Consider the following 24251-nt stretch of genomic DNA (forward strand, 5'->3'; position numbering starts at 1 on the left):
AATTCTAGCCTTTTGTTTAATTTTTAAATAGTTTTAAGTGAATGCTGAAATGATTAAATAAATTAGAGCACTTACCAGAAACACAGTGTGCACCTCAAAACAGTTAAAACTTTAAAGTGGCATCTACTGGGAGGTTATCCTATACCAGGGGTCAGCAACCAAAAGAGCAAGAAAAGCCATTTTTGGTAAAAAACTCAATAATTCAAAAGCCACGGTGCAGGTGAATATGACATAGTCCTTAACAAATAACATCAAACCATATTTTTTGTAACCTACATTTAAGGGCAGTGCATATACAATGATTCTATTTTCTCACGCTTTACATGTGTTTGTACCACTGTCTTCCTGACTTTCACTCCTGAACCTTTTCTCTCTCTCTCTCTCTGGATGATGCTAGATTCTGATCAATTTTGGTTTTGGTTTTGAAATCACTGGACAGCTGCTCTGATACTTTGACAAAGCACTCCTTTACATATTTGCCATCTGTGAACAGTTTCTTCATTTCACGATCTCCTGAGTTGCCACAAAACTAGCCACAGGTATGCTGCTTGGTGATTTCACGCCCTTAGTGAATGTGTTCTTACTGTGCTCTGCTTTGCGTAGCAGCTCCTCCATGGTCATTTTTCTAGCATCTCCAGCTGGATATCATTTGGCAAAAATGGTGTTTTTTTAGAAAATGCCACCTGAGGTTGCATTTTTTGCTGTTGTGCAAATGAGACACAAAGGGACCCCTGCCGAACTTGATACACACGAGAAGGATTGGGTCCATTTAGTTTGAAAGTCTGTTTTCATCTTCGATTTTCCTCTTTTTTGAAGCCATTCCAGCCCACTTTAATTATGCCAATTTTACTTCACTTTTAATTTCAGTTTTCTTTCTTAAAATGGGTGTTGCCCTTCAAAACATGAATGCCAGAAACTTCCTTTTCCTTTTGAGAATCAAAACTATTAGCAACGCAATCAAAACACCAATACAGTATCATATCCCACAATGAACTGCACATATTAAAGGGGGAGTTATCCAGCATTTCAAAAATCACACACAGTTTGCTATTTAGATATGAGTTGTTCATTGAAGGGCTTTTAGATATTCACCATTTATCAAAAATAATCAGAAGGTGGTTTTTTTTTGTTTGTTTATTTGTTTTAAACTTTGCAATTATAGCATCAGGAGCCACAGAAAAAAGTCCTTAAAGAGCCACATGCAGCTCCGGAGCTGCAGGTTGCAGATCTCTGCCCTATACAGTATAATTCTGTTAGGATTGGTGAAAAGTAGGAAAAAAAACAGTAAAATATTTATTTTTATTTTTACATTGTTTATTTAGAATTCCAAGTAAATAAAGATAAAATTTCATTCTAGACTTCACACTTTTCTCTATATTGAATGACGGAAGTCATAGTTCACATAAGGCACAAAAACCCTTGGGCCTGCCTTTGACTGTGCAAGTGCATTAAGTACTACAGTGCACAATTTAGAAACAATTCTAGCCCCCATGCACTGTTAAATGGTCACCATACAGCAATAACCCAGTTAGCTTTTCAACCGCTTGCATCCACTTAGGAGGTTATCACCTTTTTTAGATTATAATAGGTCCATGATTTCTTTAAGGTGTGACCACATCTAACCATTCAGAGACTGAAGCTGGTGCACAATACAGTGCAGCAGATTGCTTACTGAGCAGAACATCTTGCTGGAAGCACATGGCACCAATGCTGGGATTGACTGCCCCCGGTCTCCAGGTTAAGGTGAGCAGAGGTGTTTGAGCTGAATCCCTCTTGACCTAGAAGAGGTACTTGAATGGGCAGGAAGAAAGCTCTTCAGTTTTCTCCCATTTGCTCCAAAATAGCACCAAATTGGTTACCTTGTAGGAATGCCACAAAAATATGTTTGATAGGCTTTTCTTAAGAGGGCTGAGGGTATGCTTCCCACAACTATGAAGGAGCACAAAAAAACATTTTTTTAAGTGGCTTGCTGGAAGAGCTCCTCTCAATTATTAATTTTATGGTGCTGGGGTTCTGCTTTATGCAAAGATTAAAACTCTTTTATAGCCTCTTTTAAAAGAGATGGGATACTAGGTAGGAAGGGCTCCGTGTCAGGAAGGAATTTTACCATGGGTCAGATTGGCTGAGACCATGGAGGTGTTCTGCCTTCCTCTGCAGCAGGACCACAGGTCACTTGCAGGTTTAAACTAGTATAAATAGTGAATTCTATGGAATATGAAGCCTCTACATCATGATTTGAAGACTTCAGTAACTCAGACAGAGATTGGGGTCTATTACAGGATTAGGTTGCTGAAGTCCTGTGGCCTTGAAGGTGCAAGAGGCCAGACTAAATGATCACAATGTTCCCTCCTGGCCTTAATAAGTATGAGTCTATTTAAATCAATATAAACAGAAATAGAGTCCTTTGATAAATTATTTCAGTATGCATCTTTGACTGCCTCACTTATATTTCAGACCCTAATGCATAAGCTGATAAAAACCTAAAACAAGTGACACAATGAAAGACTGCAAAAGAGAAAGTGTGAAATGGTAAGACAGGTTACAAATTGAAATTATTTTAACTGAGTGATTTATCTGACACCAATAATAAAAACAAACAGATACTAAGGATGAAATCCAGGCCCAATTTAGGTGAATGGAAAAACTCCCACTGACTTTAAAGAGTTAAGAATTTTGCCTGAAATACATGCACACAGACTATTTATACAAAGCTGGTATTATTGTTACCCAGTCCTCTCCCCTCACTCTCTGCTTGCTTCATTTATCTGTCTAAAATGAGTGACATATAACATAAGACACCTGTGGTGAAGGACATAACATGTGACCCAAACAACATAGAAGGTGTTTTCCTTGCAAGCCCAATTCTATTTATTCAATATTAAAAAGTCAACTTTAATTTAAGAAAAATAAATTGTGAAATTTTCGAAAGAAAATATCACAATGTAAGCTAACTAGGAGCCGCAGAATCAGTGTTAGGGTAAGGCTGTCTTGTATATCCTTTGGCTCACCTACTAAGTACAGTACTTACTACCCTTTCTCACCAGACCTACAAATGTTTGGAATCCATTGCATTTGCAAAATAATTTCATGCCTTCCATTAGAACACATTAAAAAAAAGAATGTAAATATTCCACAATTAATGAGATGTGGATAACAACCTTAAGTTCATACATGGGTCAGAAAATCCTTAACCTATGGCTGAAATGCAGTGTGCTCTATTCGAGCCGAAGATTCCATGACATGGGTTAGCTGACTCAAGTACCACTAATCCTAGCCTTATACTGCTGTGTACATCCAGTGATGTACTATGAAGGAATTCCATGTACCCGTGCAATGCTCCAGGGAAATAAGGTAGTGGAGGTAGCCAGTGAATATGCCACTATGTATATTTACCAAACCAAACCCAAACCAAGACCTCTACTCTATTTCACAAAAGACAGATTAGGGACAGAGGATTTCGGTAGAGGATTAAGGATTTCCTTGTCTAGATAGTGACTCAAGCTTTGTGCATGGGACTAGTGGAGGGTAGTTTTCAACTCCTCTAAAATTAGTCTAATATAGACATTAAAAATAAAAAGTTTAAAGATACATGTATTTTTCTCTTTAAAAATTGTTTTTTATTCTGAGAAATTTTCATTGAAACATATGTTGACTTCAACCCAAACCTTTTACTAAGGCCTGAGGAGATAATCAGTTAAAGTAAGAATTAACTTTTCAATCTTAAGGGTTAAATTCAGCTACACACCATTACTTAAAAGTCTAAATTCTTGGATCTAGACTATTGTGTGTGTGTAATACGGTAGGAGATACCACCTTTCTTCTCACAGCATAAAGACAGCAGACAGTGCCTATAAGATTAAATAGTAGTTAACGAACATGACAAAAACGAGGAATAAAATAAAGAACTAGTGATTTATTTATGTTTGAAGCTACAAGCTCAAACTCTTTGAGATTAATTGAAGCTTCCTTTCTGGAGCAATAAGTCGAAGTGTTCAAAATAACAAGTGCTTATCGGTATGCAAAACCTTTCATCCAAAAGGATACCACATTACTTTACCAAGTACATATCAAATTGTGGCTGCTTGTTTAGGTACATAAGGGAAAGAGAAAGTTCAGAAAGCCTTCCTTGCGATCCTTCTGTGCACATGCATTAGCACAGTCCAATGTCCTTCCTATCATCAGAAGTGTTGTTGATTAAACAAAAGGGGAAGTCACCATGATTTGCGCCATGTCCCATATCCAATGTGTTACTACTCTGAGGTTGAGAACACATAAGTGCAACTGCACCATTTTCAAGAATGTAACACTTGTCTATTCTGAATAGTAACAGAGAGGAAGCCGTGCTAGTCTATACACTATCAAAACAAAAAGCAGTCAAGTAGCACTTTAAAGACTAGCAAAATAGTTTATGAGGTGAGCTTTCATGGGACAGACCCACTTCTTCAGACCATAGCCAGACCAGAACAGACTCAGTATTTAAGGCACAGAGAACCAAAAACAGTAAGCAAGGAGGACAAATCAGAAAAAGATAATCAAGGTGAGCAAATCAGAGAGTGGAGGGGTGGGGGGGAAGGTCAAGAATTAGACTGAGCCAAGTATGCAGACGAGCCCCTATAGTGACTCAGAAAGTTCCCATCACAATTTAAACCATGTGTTAATGTGCCGAATTTGAATATAAAAGCCAGCTCGGCTGTTTTTCTTTCCAGAACAGTGCGATAATTCTTCTTCAGTAACACACGTACCTTTAGGTCATTGACAGAATGCCCCATTCCATTAAAATGTTGACTAACTGGTTTGTGGCTCTGGAGTGTTTTAATGTCTGTTTTGTGCCCGTTGACCCTTTGTCTAAGGGAGTTAGAAGTCTGTCCAATATACAAAGCATCTGGGCATTGTTGACACATGATGGCATATATGATGTTAGTAGAGGAGCATGAGAAAGTGCCCGTGATTCTGTGAGTAACCTGGTTAGGTCCAGTGATGGTATTTCCAGAGAAGATATGTGGGCAAAGCTGGCAGCGGGCTTTGTTGCAGGGAAAGGTTCCAGGACTGGTATTCCTGGGGTATAGACTGTGGCTGTTAGTGAGGATCCTCATGAGGTTGGGAGGTTGTCTGTAGGAGAGAACAGGCATGTCACCCAGGGCCTTCTGGAGTGTGGCATCCTGATTAAGGATAGGTTGTAGGTCTTTAATAATTCATTGCAGTGGTCTGAGTTGGGGGCTGTAGGTGGTGACGAGTGGTGTTCTGTTCTTGGCTTTTTTGAGCCGATCTTGGAGTAGCTGGTCTCTGGGTATGCGTCTGGCCCTGTCAATTTGTTTTTTTACTTCTCCTGGTGGATAATTCAGGTTTATGAATATTTGGTAAAGTTCTTGTAGTTTTTGGTCTCTGTCAGTTGGATCAGAGCAAATGCAATTATACCTGAGAGCTTGACTGTAAACAATGGATCTAGTCATGTGTGGAGGATGGAAACTAGAAGGGTGTAGATAAGTATAGTGATCAGTAGGTTTTCGGTCCAGTGTGGTACTGATCAGGCCATCGTTGATTAGTACTGTAGTGTCCAGGAAATGTATCTCTTGCATGTTGTAATCGAGGCATAAGTTGATGGTGGGGTGTAGATTGTTAAAGTCTCTGTGGAATTCTTCTAGAGCCTCTGTACCATGGGTCCAAATCATAAAGATGTCATCAATGTATCTTAAGTAGAGGAGTGGTAATAGGGGACAAGAGCTGAGGAATCATTGTTCCAGGTCAGCCATAAATATATTAGCATATTGTGGGGTCATGCGGGTGCCCATAGCAGTTCCACTAATCTGGAGGTAAAAATTGTCCCCAAAACGGAAATAATTGTGTGTGAGAACAAAGTAACAGAGGTCAGACACCAGATTGGCGGTGGTGGCATCAGGGATGGCGTTATCAGGAACTTTTCTGATGTTTTGTAATTTCCTCGGGAAGTTGGTGGTATCTCGGATATAGCTGGGAGCGTTGGTGGCATAGGGTCTGAGGAGGGAGTCCACGTAACTGGATAGTCCGGTGGTAAGGGTGCCAATACCTGAAATGATAGGGTGTCCAGGGTTTCCAGGTTTGTGCATTTTGGGAAGTAAATAAAATAATCCAGGCTGAAAGAAATTATTGCTCTTTTGTAGAAAGGGAAGCGGACGAACTGACATTTATATTCATATTCGGAACATTAACACATGGTTTAAATTGGGATGTGAAATTTCTGAGTCACTATAGGGGCTCGTCTGCATACTTAACTCAATCTAATTCTTGATCTTCCCCCCCACCCCTCCACTCTGATTTGCTCACCTTGATTATCTTTTTCTGATTTGTCCTCCTTGCTTACTGTTTTTGGTTCTCTGTGTCTTAAATATTGAGTCTGTTCTGGTCTGGCTATGGTCTGAAGAAGTGCGTCTGTCCCACGAAAGCTCACCTAATAAACTATTTTGCTAGTCTTTAAAGTGCTACTTGACTGCTTTTTGTTTTGATTGTCTATTCTGAGTATGCTGAACCAGCCACAGCCTTTCCTCTGCTCCCACACACTGCTATCTCCACATCCCCCTGCTCCCCGCTCACCCCACATACACCCACCCCACCGGCCAACCTCAACAAAAGCCACAACATATCCCCTTTACGTCAAGCCAATGAAATGCAACCATTCTCTGGGGTGGACAGCAGTAGTAGTTTAAGAGTGCACAGAAATGTTACATAAGCATTTTGGACACACAGTGAGAAAGAATGCTGCGCTCACCACTTGAATTTGCAGAACAAGTTTTAGAGGACAAGTGGTAGTTTCTCAAATTAGAATTTAACCAGAGCCAAATAGCCCATCTCCTCTAAATGGGGCTGCAAGATCTTTAACAAGTTGTTAGCACATCAACTCCAGCAGCATGTCTTCTTTCATGCCACAGAACATGAGTTCATTGCTGTCTCTAAGAGAAAAGTAACAGAGAGGTAGTAGTGTTAGTTTGTACTCCAACAAAACAAAGCAGCAGCAATGTAGCACTTTAAAGACTAATAAAATTATTTATTTGGTGATGAGCTCTTGTACGACAGACCCACTTCGGTCAGTTTCTAAAATAACAGTATCACTTCCTGGAAACAGCAGCGATGCATCTGATGAAGCGAGTCTGTGCTCACGAAAGCTCAGGCTCAAAACTTTTCTGTTAGTCTATAAGGTGCCACAGGACCCTTTGTTGCTGTAACAGATCCAGACTAACACGGCTACCCCTCCGATACTTCCTGGAAAGCGTCTTGTCTTTGGAGGCCTCTTGTTGAAATACTGACCTGATCTGACACTGCTAAGGCTGAAAATTCTGCCAATATAATAATACCAGAAACTGTGTTTACATTAGCTATTTTATTAGCAGATTACCCCATGTATACATGTGATTAGCGTTACCATATAAAAAAGACTAACAGAGAGGTAGCTGTGTTACTCTGTATTTCAACAACACAAAAGTGCAGAAATGTAGCACTTTAAAGACAAAATGACTTATTCAGTGACAAGCTTTCATCTCTTCATCAGATCAATATAATTTCCAATACAGACTGACATTTATAAGCACAGAGGACCAAAATTATATATATATATGCAATAAAAACTGACACAGAGGGATGAGGAGTTGGGGGATGTTAACTGTCCTGCCTGAGAATTATGAGCATCAAAAGAAGGGAAGGAGTCCTTGTAATGCATGAGGTAACTGAAGTCTCTATTCATACCTTGTGTTAATGTGTTGAATTTGAATATGAATTCCAACTCACAAATTTGTCACTCTAATCTGCTTTTAAATTCTTTTTGCTCCAGCACACAAATTCTCAGGTCTTTAACAGAATGGCCCACCTTACTGAAGTGTTCACTGACCAGCTTATGTGTATTGAGTTTCTTGACGTCTGCTCTGTGTCCATTTATTCTTTGGTGAAGGTTTTGCCCAGTCTGTCCAATGTACATAGTGGCACAAAGTTGCTGGCACAAAATGGCAGATAGAATGTTGCTGGAAGTATACAAGAATGTGTCTTTGATCTTGTAACTAACACGGTTAGGTCCAGTGATGGTATCCCCAGAATAAATATGTGCACAAAACTGGCAACAGGGTTTCTTGCAAGGAAACGTTCCTGGATTAGTAGTACTGTGGCGCAGCTTTTGATTGTTAGTGAGAATCTTTCTTAGGTTAGGAGGTTACCTATAGGAAAGGACAGGCCTGTCACCTAGGGCCTTCTAGAGTGTAGCATCATGATCCAGTATAGGCTGTAGGTTTTTAATATGCATTGCAGGGGTTTGAGTTGCGGGCTATAGGTGATGACAAGTGGTGTTCTGTTATTAATCCTCTGGGGCCTATCTTGAAGCAGCTGGTTTCTCGGTATTCATCCGGCCCTGTCAATTTGTTTTTTCACTTCTCCTGGTGGGTAATTAAGTTTTATGAATGCTTGGTAGAGGTATTGTAGTTTTCAGTCTCTGTCAGTAGGATGAGAGCAGATGTGATTGTATCTAAGGGCTCGACTCTAAATGATAGATCATGCAGTCCATGCTGGATGGAAGCTGGAAGCATGTAGGACACCCTGGATAGGGAGTACATCTGTATGAACATCTTTCAACTCACAATATACTAATGTGTTATAGTATGTATAGTACACTAACAGAACGTGAGTTAGTAGGTACTGATACAGATACACTCTCTTTTAGGAGTGTCCTCTTGTTTTAAGAGGTCAAATATGGTAATCCTGCTGATCAACTGCAAAGCATTTATACTAACTGGTATTGCCACTGAAATCCTGTTGGACATTTTTTTTGAAGGAATTGGAAGGGATTTGGTCTAAGTCCTGCAGATCTTTACAGACAACAGGCCTTAAGAACGTAACAATGGCCACAGAAGGTCAGACCAAAAGTCCATCTAGTTCAGTATACGGTCTTCTGACAGTGGCCAATGCCAAGTGCTTCAGACAATGAAAAGAATAAGTAATCATCTAGTTGCTGTTATCCATTCACTTCTGTGGAATCCTACAATAACCTGGCACCTATTGACAGGTCACCTACACAAATACTAAAATGAAGAGAGACCAAAAAAAGAGAAAGAAAAAATGGGATATTCCCCGAATGACTGGAAAGTAAAGCACAATATCCAAGACACCAAAATGGCATACTCTTGCTACACTTTCAGCAAACCACTGATGTTTATTCTACAGATACCTCCTGTCAGACAATTTTACCTAGTATCATTCGTTCCAGAAATGGTTAACCTTCTTCAGATGGACAGTAACTGTGGTGACAGTCACCATCTATGAGAGGAAACAGTAACCCCAATAACCAAGAAGAAGGACAAATGAGATTTTGCCCAGAATATTGTTCAAGAATGGTAGGAAAGAGTTCAACCTCAGTGAGGAAATTCTGTGGCATCTATTAAAAGCAACCAATATCCACTACTTCGAAAAAGAGTAACAAACGTAAAACAAATTATCTGTATTGTTTCATAGCAGCTTTGATTCTTTGTTCAGATGATACTGCTTTGGCTCAGAAAAACTACAGCTGGCACCAACTTCTCAAAGAAAAAATGCACATACCATCACACACACAATCCTACCCCCTTCCAATACATATGAAACTCATTTCCACCATTCTGCATTCAAGACCAATTTGTTTTAGAAAACACAAATGAACGAAAATGCTGAAACATGGTTTGGCACCAAAAATGTATTTTGTAAAATGTCAAGGGAACAGTTTTGATGTGTTATGAAATTAAAATTTTTCCAGAGACCTCATGGGAAAATTCCAGTTTATTGACACTTTAGCCAGGTAAAAAGGAATGAGGAACCAGTGGCAGGGTTGGGGTAAAAAACAGAAGCTAGAGTTCTTCTAAGGGCATGCTTACACTTTCAGCAAGATCCACATTACTGCTATCAATCTTCTGAAGTTCGCTTTAGCATCCTGGTAGGGACAAGCTAAACCCAACTTACAGGGTGCCTATATCAGCATTGGTACTCTTGTCCCTTTTTAGGAACAAGGGAAGTCAACAGAAGTGAACTCTCCCATCAATCTCCCTTAGTAGAGACACTGCGGAAGCCCAAATTAAGCTACATCGACTCCAGCTATGTAATTAATGTCGCTGGAATTGTATACATTAACTAGCCCTGGTCTGAATTTCCAACTCTTATTAGAAACAGCATCTTTTAAAACAAACAGGTTTAGCAGGTTATGGTCTTGAGGACGCCTCCAAGCAGTTTCAGCCTGCCTGTCTTAGAACAGTCTGGTCTAAGGCATAGATCCTCCTAACAGAAACAGTAGAGGCTTTTTTTTTTTTTTTTTCCACACATCCTTTCATTTAATTTTTTATTTCAAAGGGCACTTGCCAGCTATAATGTTAAATTTACATTTTGAATGTGCAAACAAACCAGAGTAAACTACAGTAAGACAGAGTGCTGTTTATTGCAGGGAGAGGTCCAGGCTTAAAGGAGGAAATGACTAAGTAACAAGTTATAAAGATGCAGTTTTCAGGATACTTTGAGGCCCTAACCATATCGTAAATATGATTATGTGAAGATTTACTTGCAATATATGCATTTGAAACAGCTATTTTGTAACAGAGACCCTTTACATCACTATTCTTATAATCAGTGATTTTGTGATTAGATTTTTCTACTTGAAATAGTGCGAGTGTTCTCTCCATCAGCTTCTAACACAGGGGAACAGAAGCTGTGTTTTCTGTAATTTTGATACCTGTTTCAGTATCAATGTTGAATCTTCAAAAATGTTTTTTTTTCTTTTTTTACCTTGTCTGATCTCTGGTTCATCATCACACATGAATATCTTTAATTTCTTCCAGTTATGACAGGTTGAGAAACCATGGCGATTGTAGACGTTTATTTGTTTTTCAAAAAAATTGTTCAAATGATTTGGCTCAACCTGTGCACATAATTAGCCCATGTATTACTGTCACTCTCATCTGCCGTTCTCTCTCCTTACACTCACTTATATCTTATCCTTAATTGGAATTGCAAACTCTACAAGTACCATCGCCTTCCATGTAACTGTACAGCATTCATCCCAATTGAGTCCTGAGCTGACTGGAGTCTCCTGGGCAGTACAGTATTCTAAATAAGCTCAAATTTTCAAATATAGGTACCGATTGTTAATCTAAATAGGAGGCATAGATGGTTAGCACGACTGAAAATCAAGACAATTTTATGTAGAAACTGAAACTTGCCTAAAGATAGACATTTACAGTGACTTAAATTTGAAAATTTTGGCCAATAACACCACCAGTGATATCTCTTCATCCTTGCTGTCACTTATACAAAGGTTATTTCTGACCAAGTTGCTAGTTATGTATCAGTAAGTAGAAGAGTGTTTATCATATCAACTGTTAAACATATTTGATATTGTTTTGCTTTTGGATATAGTCTATAAAACCATAGTATTTTGTGATTAGTCACCCTCTGGCCTAAAACCTAGGCACAATACAAGATGACAGTTGAAAGGCAGAACAGTAGAGTCAAATATTATCTATGTGTAAGTCCCAAGATACTTACTCAGATTAAACTCCTACTGAAAAAAACCTGTTTTTAAGTAAGAGATTAAGCTTCTAAATTGAAGCACCTTTTTGGACTCTTCCACAGAGTTTCAGAACCATGAGTAAAATCTGTATGAATATAACTCTGGTCATAGTGGTTTCTAACCATTTGATTGCCTTTTCTGAACAGGGATAAACTATATTAGAACTAGTTTTGAACACCACACTCTTACATAAGAAAAAGGGAAGAATTGCCAACATTTTGAGATGAAAGAATTTTATTCATGAATAAATCCAATGCACTAGAAAGTAAAATCTTTAGCATGGTTTGAATTCTTATCTACAAAATGTATGAGAACAGTTTCATATAAGCACAAGTGCCACTTACGCCATAAAATACTGCTTCAGACTTACTCATGCCTCTGGGCCAGCAGCCAAAACTCCAACCAACAAGTCCATTTCCTCCTCATCAGGCAGTTCTGATTGCCCACACCTGTTCTTTGAACTAAACTGGAATTATATGAACAACATTTCAGCCCTCAGACCTTTTCATGTGGGCTGGCCATGTAGATGGATTTGTTCACAATTGGGATGAAACGCTGTCAGAGACTTCAGACGTAATGTTCACTGATCAGCACAAGACTGGGAGACATGAAGGAGGGAATTTCCTTTTCCACTACTACTTCCAGGGCTTTTTTATTCTGCTGGAACGCAGAAAAATGCTGGCAGAACAGTGTTCCAGAATCTTTTTTCCCCAGCACTATCATTTTGGCAGGCAGCTGGCTACCCTCCCCATTCAGGGCAGCGAGGGGGTGGCAAAATGCAGCTCAGTAGAGCCCCACACATGGAGTTCCCCTCCCCCAACTCCACACATGCGCAGCTCCAGCTGGTAGCCGCATGGCTCTTCTGGCCCTGGTGTGGCCTCGGGGCCTGGCATGGCACCTGCGGCTTGGCCCAGCCCAGAAGCTGGAGTGCCTGGTTCTGGGGGAGGGCATTGATTTAGAGCTGGGGATGCCTGGTTCATGGGATGCCTGGTTCTGGGACAGGACATTGATTTAGAGTTGGGAGGAGGGCTGGGGGGTGCCTGGTTCTGGGGGGAAGGAATTGATTTAGAGCAGGGAGGGAGGCTTTGGATGCCTGGCTCTAGGGGAGGGCATTCATTTAGAGCAAGGCGGAGGCTGCCGGGCAGGTGAAGACAGGGGGCAGTTTGGAGCTGTGAGTGGGTTAAGCCACCTGGGGGAAAGAGGAGGTGCATATTGGGGCTGAAGGCAGGGGGTTAGGCTACCTGGGTGCAAGAGGGAGAGAGAGGGGGTGCAGGTTGGGACTGCGAGTGGCAGTGGCTGGAGCTCTGAGCCCTTTAAATCACCGCCAGAGTATTGGGCAGTGTGTTTGTTTAAGGTGTTTGTACTTAATGCCCTTTTATGTACTACCCTTTCCAAATCATTGTTTATGCCGATAAATATTAGTGTTCAGTTGACACTATCACAGATGGTAAGCTTAAAATAGATACACTAGTTGTGCTGTGGTTTGCAGGCATATGGATACGATGTTTATATTTCTGCCTACCTGTCTATCATGCTGAGCGGGTAGGTTGCTGAGCTGTAGAAGAGACTTGCTTTTGTAGGATTAGGTTCTTTGCTTGCATTACAGGAGTTGAAACGATAGAAAGATGTCACAATGTCTATCTCCATCGACTGGAAGAAAATGCATTGTGCATCAACATCATTGTCAAAGGGCTTCAAAAGTCCTTCATGTTTTTCATGCCCTTATGGTCAAATGGGAAATGATGCAGTATTGTCTTCCTGAATCCGTAGACTGCTCTAGTATTCCTGAGCCTCTCGTTCTCAAACAGCAACAGCCTGAGATTAACACCACTAGTTAGTTGCACTGCTGTTCAGAACTCTGGATGCAGAAATGAAACTGACAAGTACAACAGACAATAGAACCTCAGCTGTGAATAATGTTCCCTCTAATTTTTCCAATCCACATGCGGAATGAATTTTGCTTTGTGCAGCAATATGGAGGTGGTGTGTGACATCAGCTATATATTGGTGCATGTAAAACAATTCATGTGCGGGGGCCGGGCACTGAGGGTTTGGAGCACAGAAAGGGGCTCCGGGCTGGGCCAGAGGTGCAGTGTGAGCAAGGGCTCTAGTTGTGGGTTAAGGCTCTGGGGATGAGAGGTTGAGGGCTGGGGCAGATGTTTGGGATGTGGGCTCTGGGCTGGGGCAGAGGGTTGGGTGTAGGGGATGAGTACTCTGACTTGATATACTTTTGAAACTTTACTGTGCAGGAAAAAATGCTGTACCTAATCACGTTAACTGAAATTAAACAAGCATGGAAGTAGTTTCCTGACCTTGTCAAATCTCTTTTCTGTAAACACTCCATTTGTTTGTCAGTACTGTGCCATGTTTCCTTTTTGTGTATCTCTGCTGCTCCCTGATTGCATGCCTCCAGTTCAAAATGAGGTGTATTCTGCCCCATCAGTTCATAATTCTAATGATCTTACTGTAACTGAACAGCAGAGCCAGGCACTGAAGTTATTCACAAAGCAGAGTAGGGCAGAGTATGCTGTGTCTGTTTGAAGAAGCTTAGATCTGGGAAAAGGTTGAGTAGCAATTGGGAGGCTGAGACAGAAAATCTTCACACATACTTCTGTTGTGGCTGTGTTCTTAACCACTACTGATGGTCTATAGTTGAAGACTTCCAGAAGTCATAGATATTTAAGATAAAATCAAATGTATAATTTTATAGTTCCATTGTTTTGTATTGCATTGGTTCAGCTCGGTCCACTGGTTTCTTTTTTGCTCTGGATGCAAGTTGCAATCAACAACCTAGAGTATTTTTTTAACCTTTCTGTTAAAAGCCTTGGGAATATACAAAGTTCAACATTACACTGTATTGTTACAGAGCAATGAAATATAGAACATAAAATGTTTTGGAGTCTGTACAGCACTTACTGCAGTTGGGTCCCGGTCCACAAGAATGGCTGACAGGTGCTACAACTATGCAAATAATAATAGAGTCTATTAGTTATACTAACTTTTCATTTTAGCTCATCCCTATATTAAGAAAAGGTCCACTCGCTAGAAGTAATTTGTGGCCATAATTACTAGGCAGTAGGTTTTGGTAGGTTTTTGTTTGGGCTAGCATCTTGGGAGGTTTCATATATTTCTAAAATTGACTTCATGAAAGGATGGAAGTCTCTTTTCATAAACACTTGTTTTCCAATTTTCTAATGTAGTAGTTTTCAGTTGTTTCATGTCTCTCCAGATTTCTAATATAAGGGGACATTGTACCTTTACAGCCTAAATCATTTGATACAGAAAGCAGGTGTTCGACATGAATGGTTTCCTCAGTCTCCATTCCAGAAGCAGAACTGTGGAAATTAGCTTGCCTGATTCTTGTGACTCTTGATATTCAGTTCAGAATTTTTGCACTGTCATGCAGTATACTATCAATGTATATTCCCTCTTCTGCATTGTGGGCAGGGGAGGAGGGAGGTAAGCCTGGGGGAAGAAAGGGGGTGGTTTGGGGCTTGAGTTCTGCCACCCTTTTTTCTAAGAAAAAACAGCTGACTACTTCCAAAGTCTGCAGTTTTCAAGGGTAAATTAGAGAAAAGCTTACTGATGGACTCAATCTTGCTTCCATTCGCATCTCCACTTCCACCACCATCTTGTGGGAACAAATCTAAGTGCACAAGCAAAAGAGAAGTTACTCACCGCAGTAACGATGGCTCTTCGAGATGTGTCCCCGTGGGTGCTCCACAATAGGTGTCGGGGTCGCCCGGCACCACAGATAGGAATTCTTCCAGCAGTTTCTCCTGGATCGCGCATGCGCCGGCGTGCAGCGCTCCCCTGCGCGTCCCCGGCCACGTGCGCGATCCGGTCCCCACCAGTTCCTTGACCAACCACCTCGGCTGCTCCTGAAAAACACTAAACAGAGATCCGAAGCAGGGAGGATGGGCAGGTGGTGGAGCACCCACGGGGACACATCTCGAAGAACCATCATTACTATGGTGAGTAACTTCTCTTTCTTCATTGAGTGTCCCCGTGGGTGCTCCACAATAGGTGACTACCCAGCAGTAACCCAAGTAAGGAGGTGGGTAATCGGTTTATGTGCAGCTTGCCCCTGAAAGGACTGCTGTCGACAGATGGGTGTCCTCTTGGTATACCCGATGTAGTGCATAATGTTTGGCGAAGGTGTCATAGGATGACCAGGTCGCCGCTCTACAGATGTCTTTTAACTCGATGCCCTTGAAAAAGGCTGTTGACACTGCCACCGCCCTGGTGGAGTGAGCCCTAGGCGGGGCTAGCAAAGGAGTCTTTCGAAGTTCGTAGCACATTTTTATACAGGACACAATGTGCTTTGAGATTCTCTGTGAAGAGAGACCTTCTCCTTTTGACCTGGGAGCGAGAGAGACTAGAAGTCCGTCCGTTTTCCGGAAGGTCTTAGTTCTGTCTATATAGAAGACCAATGCCCTTCTCACGTCTAGGAGATGTAGGTGTGCCTCCTTGCTGGAGCTGTGAGGCTTCAGGTAAAACGAGGGTAAAACTATTGGTTCGTTAAGGTGGAACTCTGAAGAAACTTTCGGAACAAAGGCTGGGTGCAGCCGTAATGTTACCGCCTCCTTTGAGAATACTGTGCAGGGCGGCGTTGCCATAACTGCTGCGAGCTCACTCACCCTGCGAGCTGACGTAACTGCAAGGAGGAAGGTTGTTTTTATCGTAAGGAGACATAGGGAACTGTGGCTAAGGGTTCAAATGGTGGACTTGTTAGCGTGCTGAGCACCAAGTCCAAGTTCCACGATGGTGGAAGCAGTTTCCGAGGGGGGTACAGGTTTACCAGCCCCTTCAGGAACCTGGTAACAATAGGATGGGCAAATACCGTGGGCCCCTCCTCTGCATTCCGAAAAGCAGATATAGTGGCGAGGTGGACTTTAGTGAGGATAGGGAAAGCCCGCCCCTCTTGAGGTCCAATAAGTATTCCAGTATTACAGGTATAGGAACGTCAAGGGGAGCTAACTGCGTGGCGGAACACCAGGCAATGAATCGAGTCCATTTCTGCTTGCAGGTCTTCCTGGTGGAGGTCCTTCGGCTACTTTCCAGGACTTGTTGTACTCCCTCCGTACATGTGCTTTCTAGGGAGCTGAGCCATGAATTAGCCATGCTTGTAGGCGCAGACCTTGAGGGTGTGGGTGCACTATGGACCCCTGGGCCTGCGTGAGTAGGTCCGGCGCCACCGGAAGGGGGAGTGGTGGGCGGTCCGACATGCGCAGAAGCAAGGGGAACCATTGCTGTCGATCCCACGTTGGGACTGCTAGAATCATGCGGGCTCTCTCCCTTCTGGCTTTCTGCAAGACCTTGTGGATGAGCACTGTAGGGGGAAACGCATAAAGTAGGGGGCCCTTCCATGAAATCGTGAATGCGTCCCTCAGGGACCCCCGCCCCAATCCTGCCCTGGAGCAGTACTGGGGGCACTTCTTGTTGTGCTGAGTGGCAAACAGGTCGATCTGGGGAAACCCCCATGTGTGAAAGATCGGTCGTAGCAGATCGGAGCAGATCTGCCATTCCTGCGTGAGTGCGAAGTGCCTGCTCAGCTGGTCTGCTTTCACGTTGTGAGCTCCCGGCAAATATGAGGCTTTCAACGTTATATTGTTGGCAATGCACCAGTTCCACAGCCGAACTGCTTCCGCACGAAGGGCACGGGATCGGGCTCCTCCTTGTCGATTTATATAAAACATAGTGGAGGTATTGTCTGTATTGATCCCGACTACTTTGCCCTGTATGTGGTCTCGAAAATGTTTGCAGGCATTGAGCACTGCTCTGAGCTCCAGTATATTTATGTGCAGCGACTGTTCCGTAGGGGACCATAGTCCTTGCATCACCTTGTCGCCGATGTGTTCTCCCCATCCTATGTTGGAAGCGTCGGTAGTAAGAAAAATAGAGATTTGTGGTTGGTGAAAGGGTACCCCTGTTAGCAGGTTCTTGGGGTTTACCCACCACTGCAGGGATCTGCACACCTCTGTTGTGGGCGATACCACCCTGCGGACAGTGTGGGATGATGGTCTGTAGACGCTCGCCAGCCAATGTTGTAGGCTGCGCATGTGCAATCTGGCATTCTGCACCACAAACGTCGCCACCGCCATGTGGCCCAGCAGCTGCAAGCACGTTAAGACCGGCACCGTGGGGCTGTATGTAATGACTTGCACCAGCAAACTGATGGCGCGAAAGCGGGTGTCGGGTAGATACACCCTTGCTGTGATAGAGTTTATACGTGCCCCTATAAACTCTATGTCTTGTGTGGGGTCGGTCTTTGACTTCGTGAGGCTGATGACCAGGCCCAGCGAAGAAAACGTGTCTGCTGTTACGTGTATCATGCGTAGGACCTCTACCTTCGAGGCCCCTTTCTATAGGCAGTCGTCCAGGTATGGGAATATAAATACCCCCATCTGTGCAGGTAGGCTGACACCACTGCCAGGGTTTTGGTAAAGACTCTGGGGGCCGAGGAGAGGCCGAACGGGAGAACCTTGTACTGGAAATGCTCCTTGCCGACCATAAAATGGAGGAAGCGCCTGTGTGCCGGGTGGATCGTTATTTGAAAGTAAGCATCTTGTAAGTCGAGGGCTGCAAACCAATCTCCATCGTCCAGTGCCGTGAGTATGGAGGCGACTGTGATCATCTTAAAACGCTGTTTGCGCAAGTACCGGTTGAGGCCCCGAAGATCTAAGATGGGCCTCCAGCCTCCTGTTTTCTTCTCTGTGGGGAAGCAGCATGAATAAAAGCCTTTCCCCTGGAATTGCTCCGGCACTCTTTCCACCGCCCCTATGAACATAAGATGGTCCACCTCCTGTTTGAGTCTCGCCTCGTGGGAAGCGTCCCTGAGGTGAGGCCTGGGAGGAGGTTTCGGCGGTGGGAGCGACTGGAAGGGGATCGCGTAACCCCTGGCTATGATCTCCAGTACCCATTTGTCTGCGGTGATCTTTTGCCATTGGGAGTGAAACAGTCAGAGGCGATGATGGAACATGAGCTGGGAATGGCATTGCGCGATGGTAGTGATAGTGCAGCCCTCAACATGCCCATCAAACTTGTTGCCTTTGGGCCTGCCCCGAGGATGCACGGCTTTGTTGAGAACGTCGCCTGGGAGTTCTGTACTGTTGCTGCTGTTGATGTCGCCCTTGGTCGTAGCCCCGCTGGTACTGAGCACGCTGTGGTTGGTTCGGGTATCGTCTTTGCTGAGGGTAATACTTTTTCTTCCTATATGGAGGGGTATAAATACCCAGAGTTCTAAGTGTAGCTCTAGAGTCCTTACTGGAGTGGAGGACCGAGTCGGTTGAGTCTGCAAACAATTTCTGCATGTCAAAGGGAAGATCCACAATCTTCGCCTGCACATCCCTCGGGATACCCGATTTCTGGAGCCAGAATTCTCTACACACGACCACCGCTGTAGCCGTTGAGCGTGCCGCCGTGTCCCCCATGTCCAGGGCGATCTGGACTCCCGTCCTCAAAGCCGTGTAGCCCTCTTGCACAATTGCCTTTAGCACCAGCTTCTTATATTCCGGAAGCAAATCCATGAGAGAAGTAAGCCTGGAGTAATTATCAAAATTATGGTTCGCTAGATGTGCTGCATAGTTTGCCATTCTCAATAGCAGGGTGGAGGAGGAATATACCTTCCTGCCAAACAGCTCTAGCTTCTTGGCATCTTTGTCTGAACCCCCCGATTTGTACTGAGAAGTCTTTGATCTCTGCTGAGACAATTCTACCACCAATGAGTTTGGTTGTGGCTGACTAAAAAGAAACTCCATGCCCTTCGCCGGGACGAAGTACTTCTTATCTGCTCTCTTGCTCACAGGCAGAGCGGAGGCCGGAGTCTGCCATATGGTAGTGGCTGACTCCATAATGGCTTCGTCGAGCGGGATAGCGATTTTGGATGAAGCCGGGGGTCTCAAATTTTTCAGGAGTTTGTGATGTTTCTCCTGCACTTCTGCTGTTTGGATGCCTTGCGTAAAAGCCACCCTTTTAAACAGTTCCTGAAACTGTTTGAGGTCATCCGGGGGAGCAACATCCCTGGGGGCCGTGGCCTCGTCAGGGGAGGACGAGGAGGAACCACTAGGGTAAACCTCCCTCGAACTCTCAGGTTCCTGCGGCCGATGGTACACCCGTTTGCTGGAGGGTTGCGAAGGAAATTCTCGGGGTTCTAAAATTAACTCCCCTTGAGATAGCTGTGTTTCCGTCTCCGGCCGGGAGTGTCCATGGGGGTATTGGACGGCCAGGGGGGACCTGCCCCTAGGTGTAGGCCTGGGGTGTCTGTGTCCAGCATGATAAGAACGACCATGGCAGCACGGGCACGGGTCCGGGGATGGAGACCTGGACCACTCTCGGGGTGTATACCCCCGATGTCTGGGAGAGCGAGATCTCCGCGACGATACAGAAAACGGTGAAACTGGTTTGTGATAGTACTCCAGGGGATCCAGTCCCAGAAAGGGCGAAGGTGGCCCAAGCCGTGGTGATGTAGGTTGGAGAAACGGAGAAGGAGGCTCTAGATAGGCCGGTGGAGACCCAGATCTTCTGGGTGGCATGTGCAGCGTAAGGGGAGGGCTTCTTGATAGCAGCATTGCAGCTCTGTCCGGAGAAGGGCTGTGGTGCCGGGTTTTTGCTCTTGCCTTCCCCATCCCCTGTGGGGCTGGCACCGCCCCCTCCCGTGCCGGGGATCTCGGCCCCACTGTCGGCACCGCGCTCGGCGCACTCGGCCCGCTCAGCTGCGGTGCCACGCGGATGACGTCCTCCGGTGCCTGCAGGCTCCGTGCCTGTTGGCCCTGCACCGCTGGTGCCGCAGGGGTCGGTGCCGCCGGTTCCAGCACTTGCCTGGCCGCCGCTCTAGGTGCCACGCGTGCCGGCTGTTTGGTAATCGGAGGCTCAGCCTCTGCCACGTGCGCTGCTGCGCTGCCGCTTGTTTGAGTATGCGGCTGGGGGCTATGTGCTCCACCCGTCCCGCTCGCTGAGACCGCTGGCAGGGATCGGGCTGGGGAAAGCTTCCTCCGTTTCTGCACCGAGGGGGTGAGGGAAGCCGCCTTCCTTTTGTGGAGCCCTGAGGGCCCCTCTGATTGAGGCCTCTCCGGCAAGTCAGGTTGGAGAGCCTTATCAAACAGGAGCATTTTCAGCCGCATTTCTCTGTCTTTCCTGGCCCTGGCTGTGAGCTTAGCACAGTGGGAACACTTCTGGGTAACATGTGATTCCCCCAGGCACCGAATGCATTCGCTATGCCCATCGGAGGCTGGCATAGCTTCGTGGCAGGACTCACACTTTTTAAAACCTGAAGAGGACATCGCGGTGAGTCTTTTTGTTGTTAATAGGGCACTTAGCACTCAATTCGTGCCTGTTTACCCATCGTGGATACCGGCCTGCAGCGGCAGAAGGCCTACTGGCCTACACGTCCACGCGTCTTCTCCGCTCCTCTCTCTTTTTATTATATATTTTTATTATTTTTTTTTTTTTTTGCTTTCTCTCTCTCTCTTTTTTTTTTTTTGAAAGAAAAAAGAACAACAGTTTACACGTAAAACTCTAGCTATAGCCTGAGCGGATTCTGTCTGCAGCTGATGGCGGTTGAGAAGGAACTGGCGGGGACCGGATTGCGCACGTGGCCGGGGACGCACAGGGGAGCGGCGCGCGCCGGCGCATGCATGATCCAGGAGAAACCGCTGGAAGAATTCCAATCTGTGGCGCCAGGCGAGCCCGACACCTATTGTGGAGCACCCACAGGGACACTCGATGAAGAACACAGGGTTAATGCTCTTTACTTTCAAAGCTTCAGCAGGCTTCTCTACCTTATACCTCCTAACATGCCAGGGGATTTAGGTTAAAAGGAGCATTATATTGTGCTTATTTTCTCCCACTCCCGCTACATTCCTCCCAAACTTCTTGTCTGACTGCCCTTGCTCTTTGATCCACTTCCTGCTTCACAACTCATAAGGCTTCATCTCCTATGCATAGAACAGTCTCTCTCATCTCCTTAAAATCAAATTTTATTTCTCCTCATCTTCCCCCGCCAAAATTCCACCACAACTATCTTTTCCAAGATATCATGCTAGGTTTTATTTGATTTTTATTTTATTAGTGATATCTATTTTAGACTAGAAACCCTTCACAGTCGGGAATGTGTTTTTACTACACATCCAAGGCAACATGCCAATTTAAGTGATTGTTAATAATGGTAACAACAATACATACTACAGTCACTAGCAACAGATTGGGAAAAGCATTAATTTGTTTTCCTAGTTAAATCACACAGCATCTCCTAACTGTACCTAAGAAAAATAAGCTAAAAGAAATTGACATTAAATGTTCTCTACTAGAATTCTTTTGTTTTGGGCAAAGTAAACTAAGTTTATTGATCTATATTGACAGTGTGTGCTAATGTGCACAGAGTTAGGACAGGATGAAAGTCAGTTGTCAGAAATTGGGCCCAGTATATTGTCCCTGAGAAGCTTTGGGGGAAATTCATTACGTGTAGCAGAATTGCGTGCATTATACAGACAAAAAAGTGTGCTGTCAACAGTGTTCATCAGCTTGTAAAACACACCCTGTTACCAGAATGAGTAGTTCTGCTTGGCCAGTCTCCAAGCATCTGAGGAGAACAGTGGTAATAAGAAAGTCAGGAAACTGAATTCAATGAAAAACCAATATACATAATAATATAAAAAATTTAAAATGTTTTCCATTTTCAAATCTTATAACGCATTTTTAAACTATACAAGAACACCAATGAGTACATAGTCAAATGTCATGCCTGTTAAATTCCATGGAATGACTTATTACACTTCTATAGCTCTGTGAGGAAGTTCAGATTACTAGATTTAAGGGTTTTTTTTGATAATCTTTTCAACAAATCGAGTGTAATGTTTAACAAAGGCTGCATTAACCCACATAAAGCCACAGAGGAATAAGAAACAAGGTATGGGAATAAGCAGTCATTTGAATTCATTCTCTTCCTCAGACCTGTTCATTGTGTCCATCACCACACCATCTAGGGCAGTGATCAGCAATCTTTCCAAGGCAGAGTGCCAAAATTTGACCTCTTTACTTCTGTATATGGTCTGAGTGACGGTGATACTTCTTAAAGTCGCTAATAGTCCTACTTATAACAGCTTCATTAATAAATAAAGATGCAGAGCTTTGCCGTTCAGATGGTGGTTGGTAGCATTATCTGGTGTTTTGTTAACCCACAGGCAGAGTAGTTTTGAGCAAGCTCCTGGCTATACGGGGGAGGAGGGGCAAGGCCAAGCTCCTGCCTCACATACTGATAGAAGTTGGCTCACATGACACTCTTGGCGCGCATGCTGGGGGTTGCTGATCCCTGATGTGGGGGGGTTCCAAATGTAACACGTAGCAGTGGTGACATGTGAGACTGATGAAAGCAATGTACCAACAAGTCTTAAAAAAAAAAAAAAACTTTCCGGGTCACATGAAAAGTTGTTGCATACATTACAGCAGGCCGGAAAATGCCCAAGCAAATTGTACACTCCCGAACACTTCCAGCCATAATCATGAGAGACTCACTGATCATCCTAGTATAGTCACTGTATTGAGTAGCATGCTGTACGCTGACGGGTGTTGTACTCTCATCTTGTGCACATCAGGATGGCTTTCTGCTAAGCCTAGCCTTCAGCTTGCCCTGAGCCACACAGCTGAAGCTACTGACATGAAACTACAAAGTTTCCTATCTCACAACCAAAGCTTTTCTTTCCATTTGAAAAAATGCAAGCATACAGGGCTAGTTTGGAGTAACTGCAAAACCTGACTTTGTAGAAAGCACTGGGATCAAAGCCCCTACTCTTCCACAACACTGTAGAAAGCTCTCTCTTCTTTGCCCTGCAGAAACCATAGCCAGGCCTCTGCAGGTCTGAGACACAGAGGTTACACGGGGAACTCCCCACTTGTCCATATGGGAAGTTGAGCTAAAGGATGGAGCAGGGATCCAGTCAGGTCCAGAGGATAAAAGTGCGACTACAGGATGGAAGAGAATTGGAAGGGTTGCCAGCTTTCTAATTGAAGGTAACCGCACATGACAGCCTGCCTATCCTGTTCCCTCAATGCCCTGTCCCTTCTCCACTTCTTTCCCCAAGGTCCCACCCTCTGTACTTACTGAATCATCTCGACAGGAGGCTGCCCCAGCTAGCCAAGGTCTGGATCACTACGCCACATCTTCACCCCGCCCTGCATAACCAAACTTCTGGTTGGGTGTTATTTAGGGTTGCCAGGTCCACTTGTCAACCAGTCTTTCAGGTCAAAAACCCAGTACCTGGCAACCCTAAATGTACCTGGACAGAGGAGCCAGAAACCAGACCGCCCAAGTAAAACCCAGACAGGTGGCGACTCTAATCTCCTGGTTTTTCATCAACAGAGCAGCTGGCCTTCTCCCTCATAAGAGCTCCAGTGCAGCTTGCCCAGCATTGCAGGCATCCATCCAGTGGTCCTGCTTCAGAGCGTGGTTTAGCTGCTGAGCCCATCCCCACACGTACTTCTCGTTAATGACATTTTTAATATTAAGCAAGAGTTGCTCAATGTTTTGTATTTTTCCGTGTTTACACTGTTTAAAAAGGGAAGTAAAGTGAACTGTGGCTCATGTTCAGCAATAATCCAAATAATTAACACAAAACTTCAAACTCAAATTTTACCTAGGTTCAGGCCTAGACCAAAAGAAATTTATGGCATTTGTTTCGTGTAATTTCAGTAACACAAAAGACTAATAATAATAGCT

General features: G+C 44.1%; 1 protein-coding gene across 2 annotated transcripts in view; it reads right to left on the reverse strand.

Annotated features, from left to right (window-relative positions):
• Positions 1-24251, reverse strand: part of SPIDR (scaffold protein involved in DNA repair) — a 353174-nt gene that overhangs the window by 239078 nt on the left and 89845 nt on the right. The window contains exon 6 of one of the 2 annotated variants that reach the window (XM_074987197.1): positions 15123-15185. The exons of the other annotated variant lie outside the window; for it this stretch is intronic. Coding sequence (XP_074843298.1) covers positions 15123-15185 — 63 coding nt within the window. The remainder of the gene's footprint in view (positions 1-15122; positions 15186-24251) is intronic. 2 annotated transcript variants of the gene reach the window in all.

Source organism: Carettochelys insculpta, chromosome 2, assembly GCF_033958435.1.
Source record: "Carettochelys insculpta isolate YL-2023 chromosome 2, ASM3395843v1, whole genome shotgun sequence".
NCBI classification, from domain to species: domain Eukaryota; kingdom Metazoa; phylum Chordata; order Testudines; family Carettochelyidae; genus Carettochelys; species Carettochelys insculpta.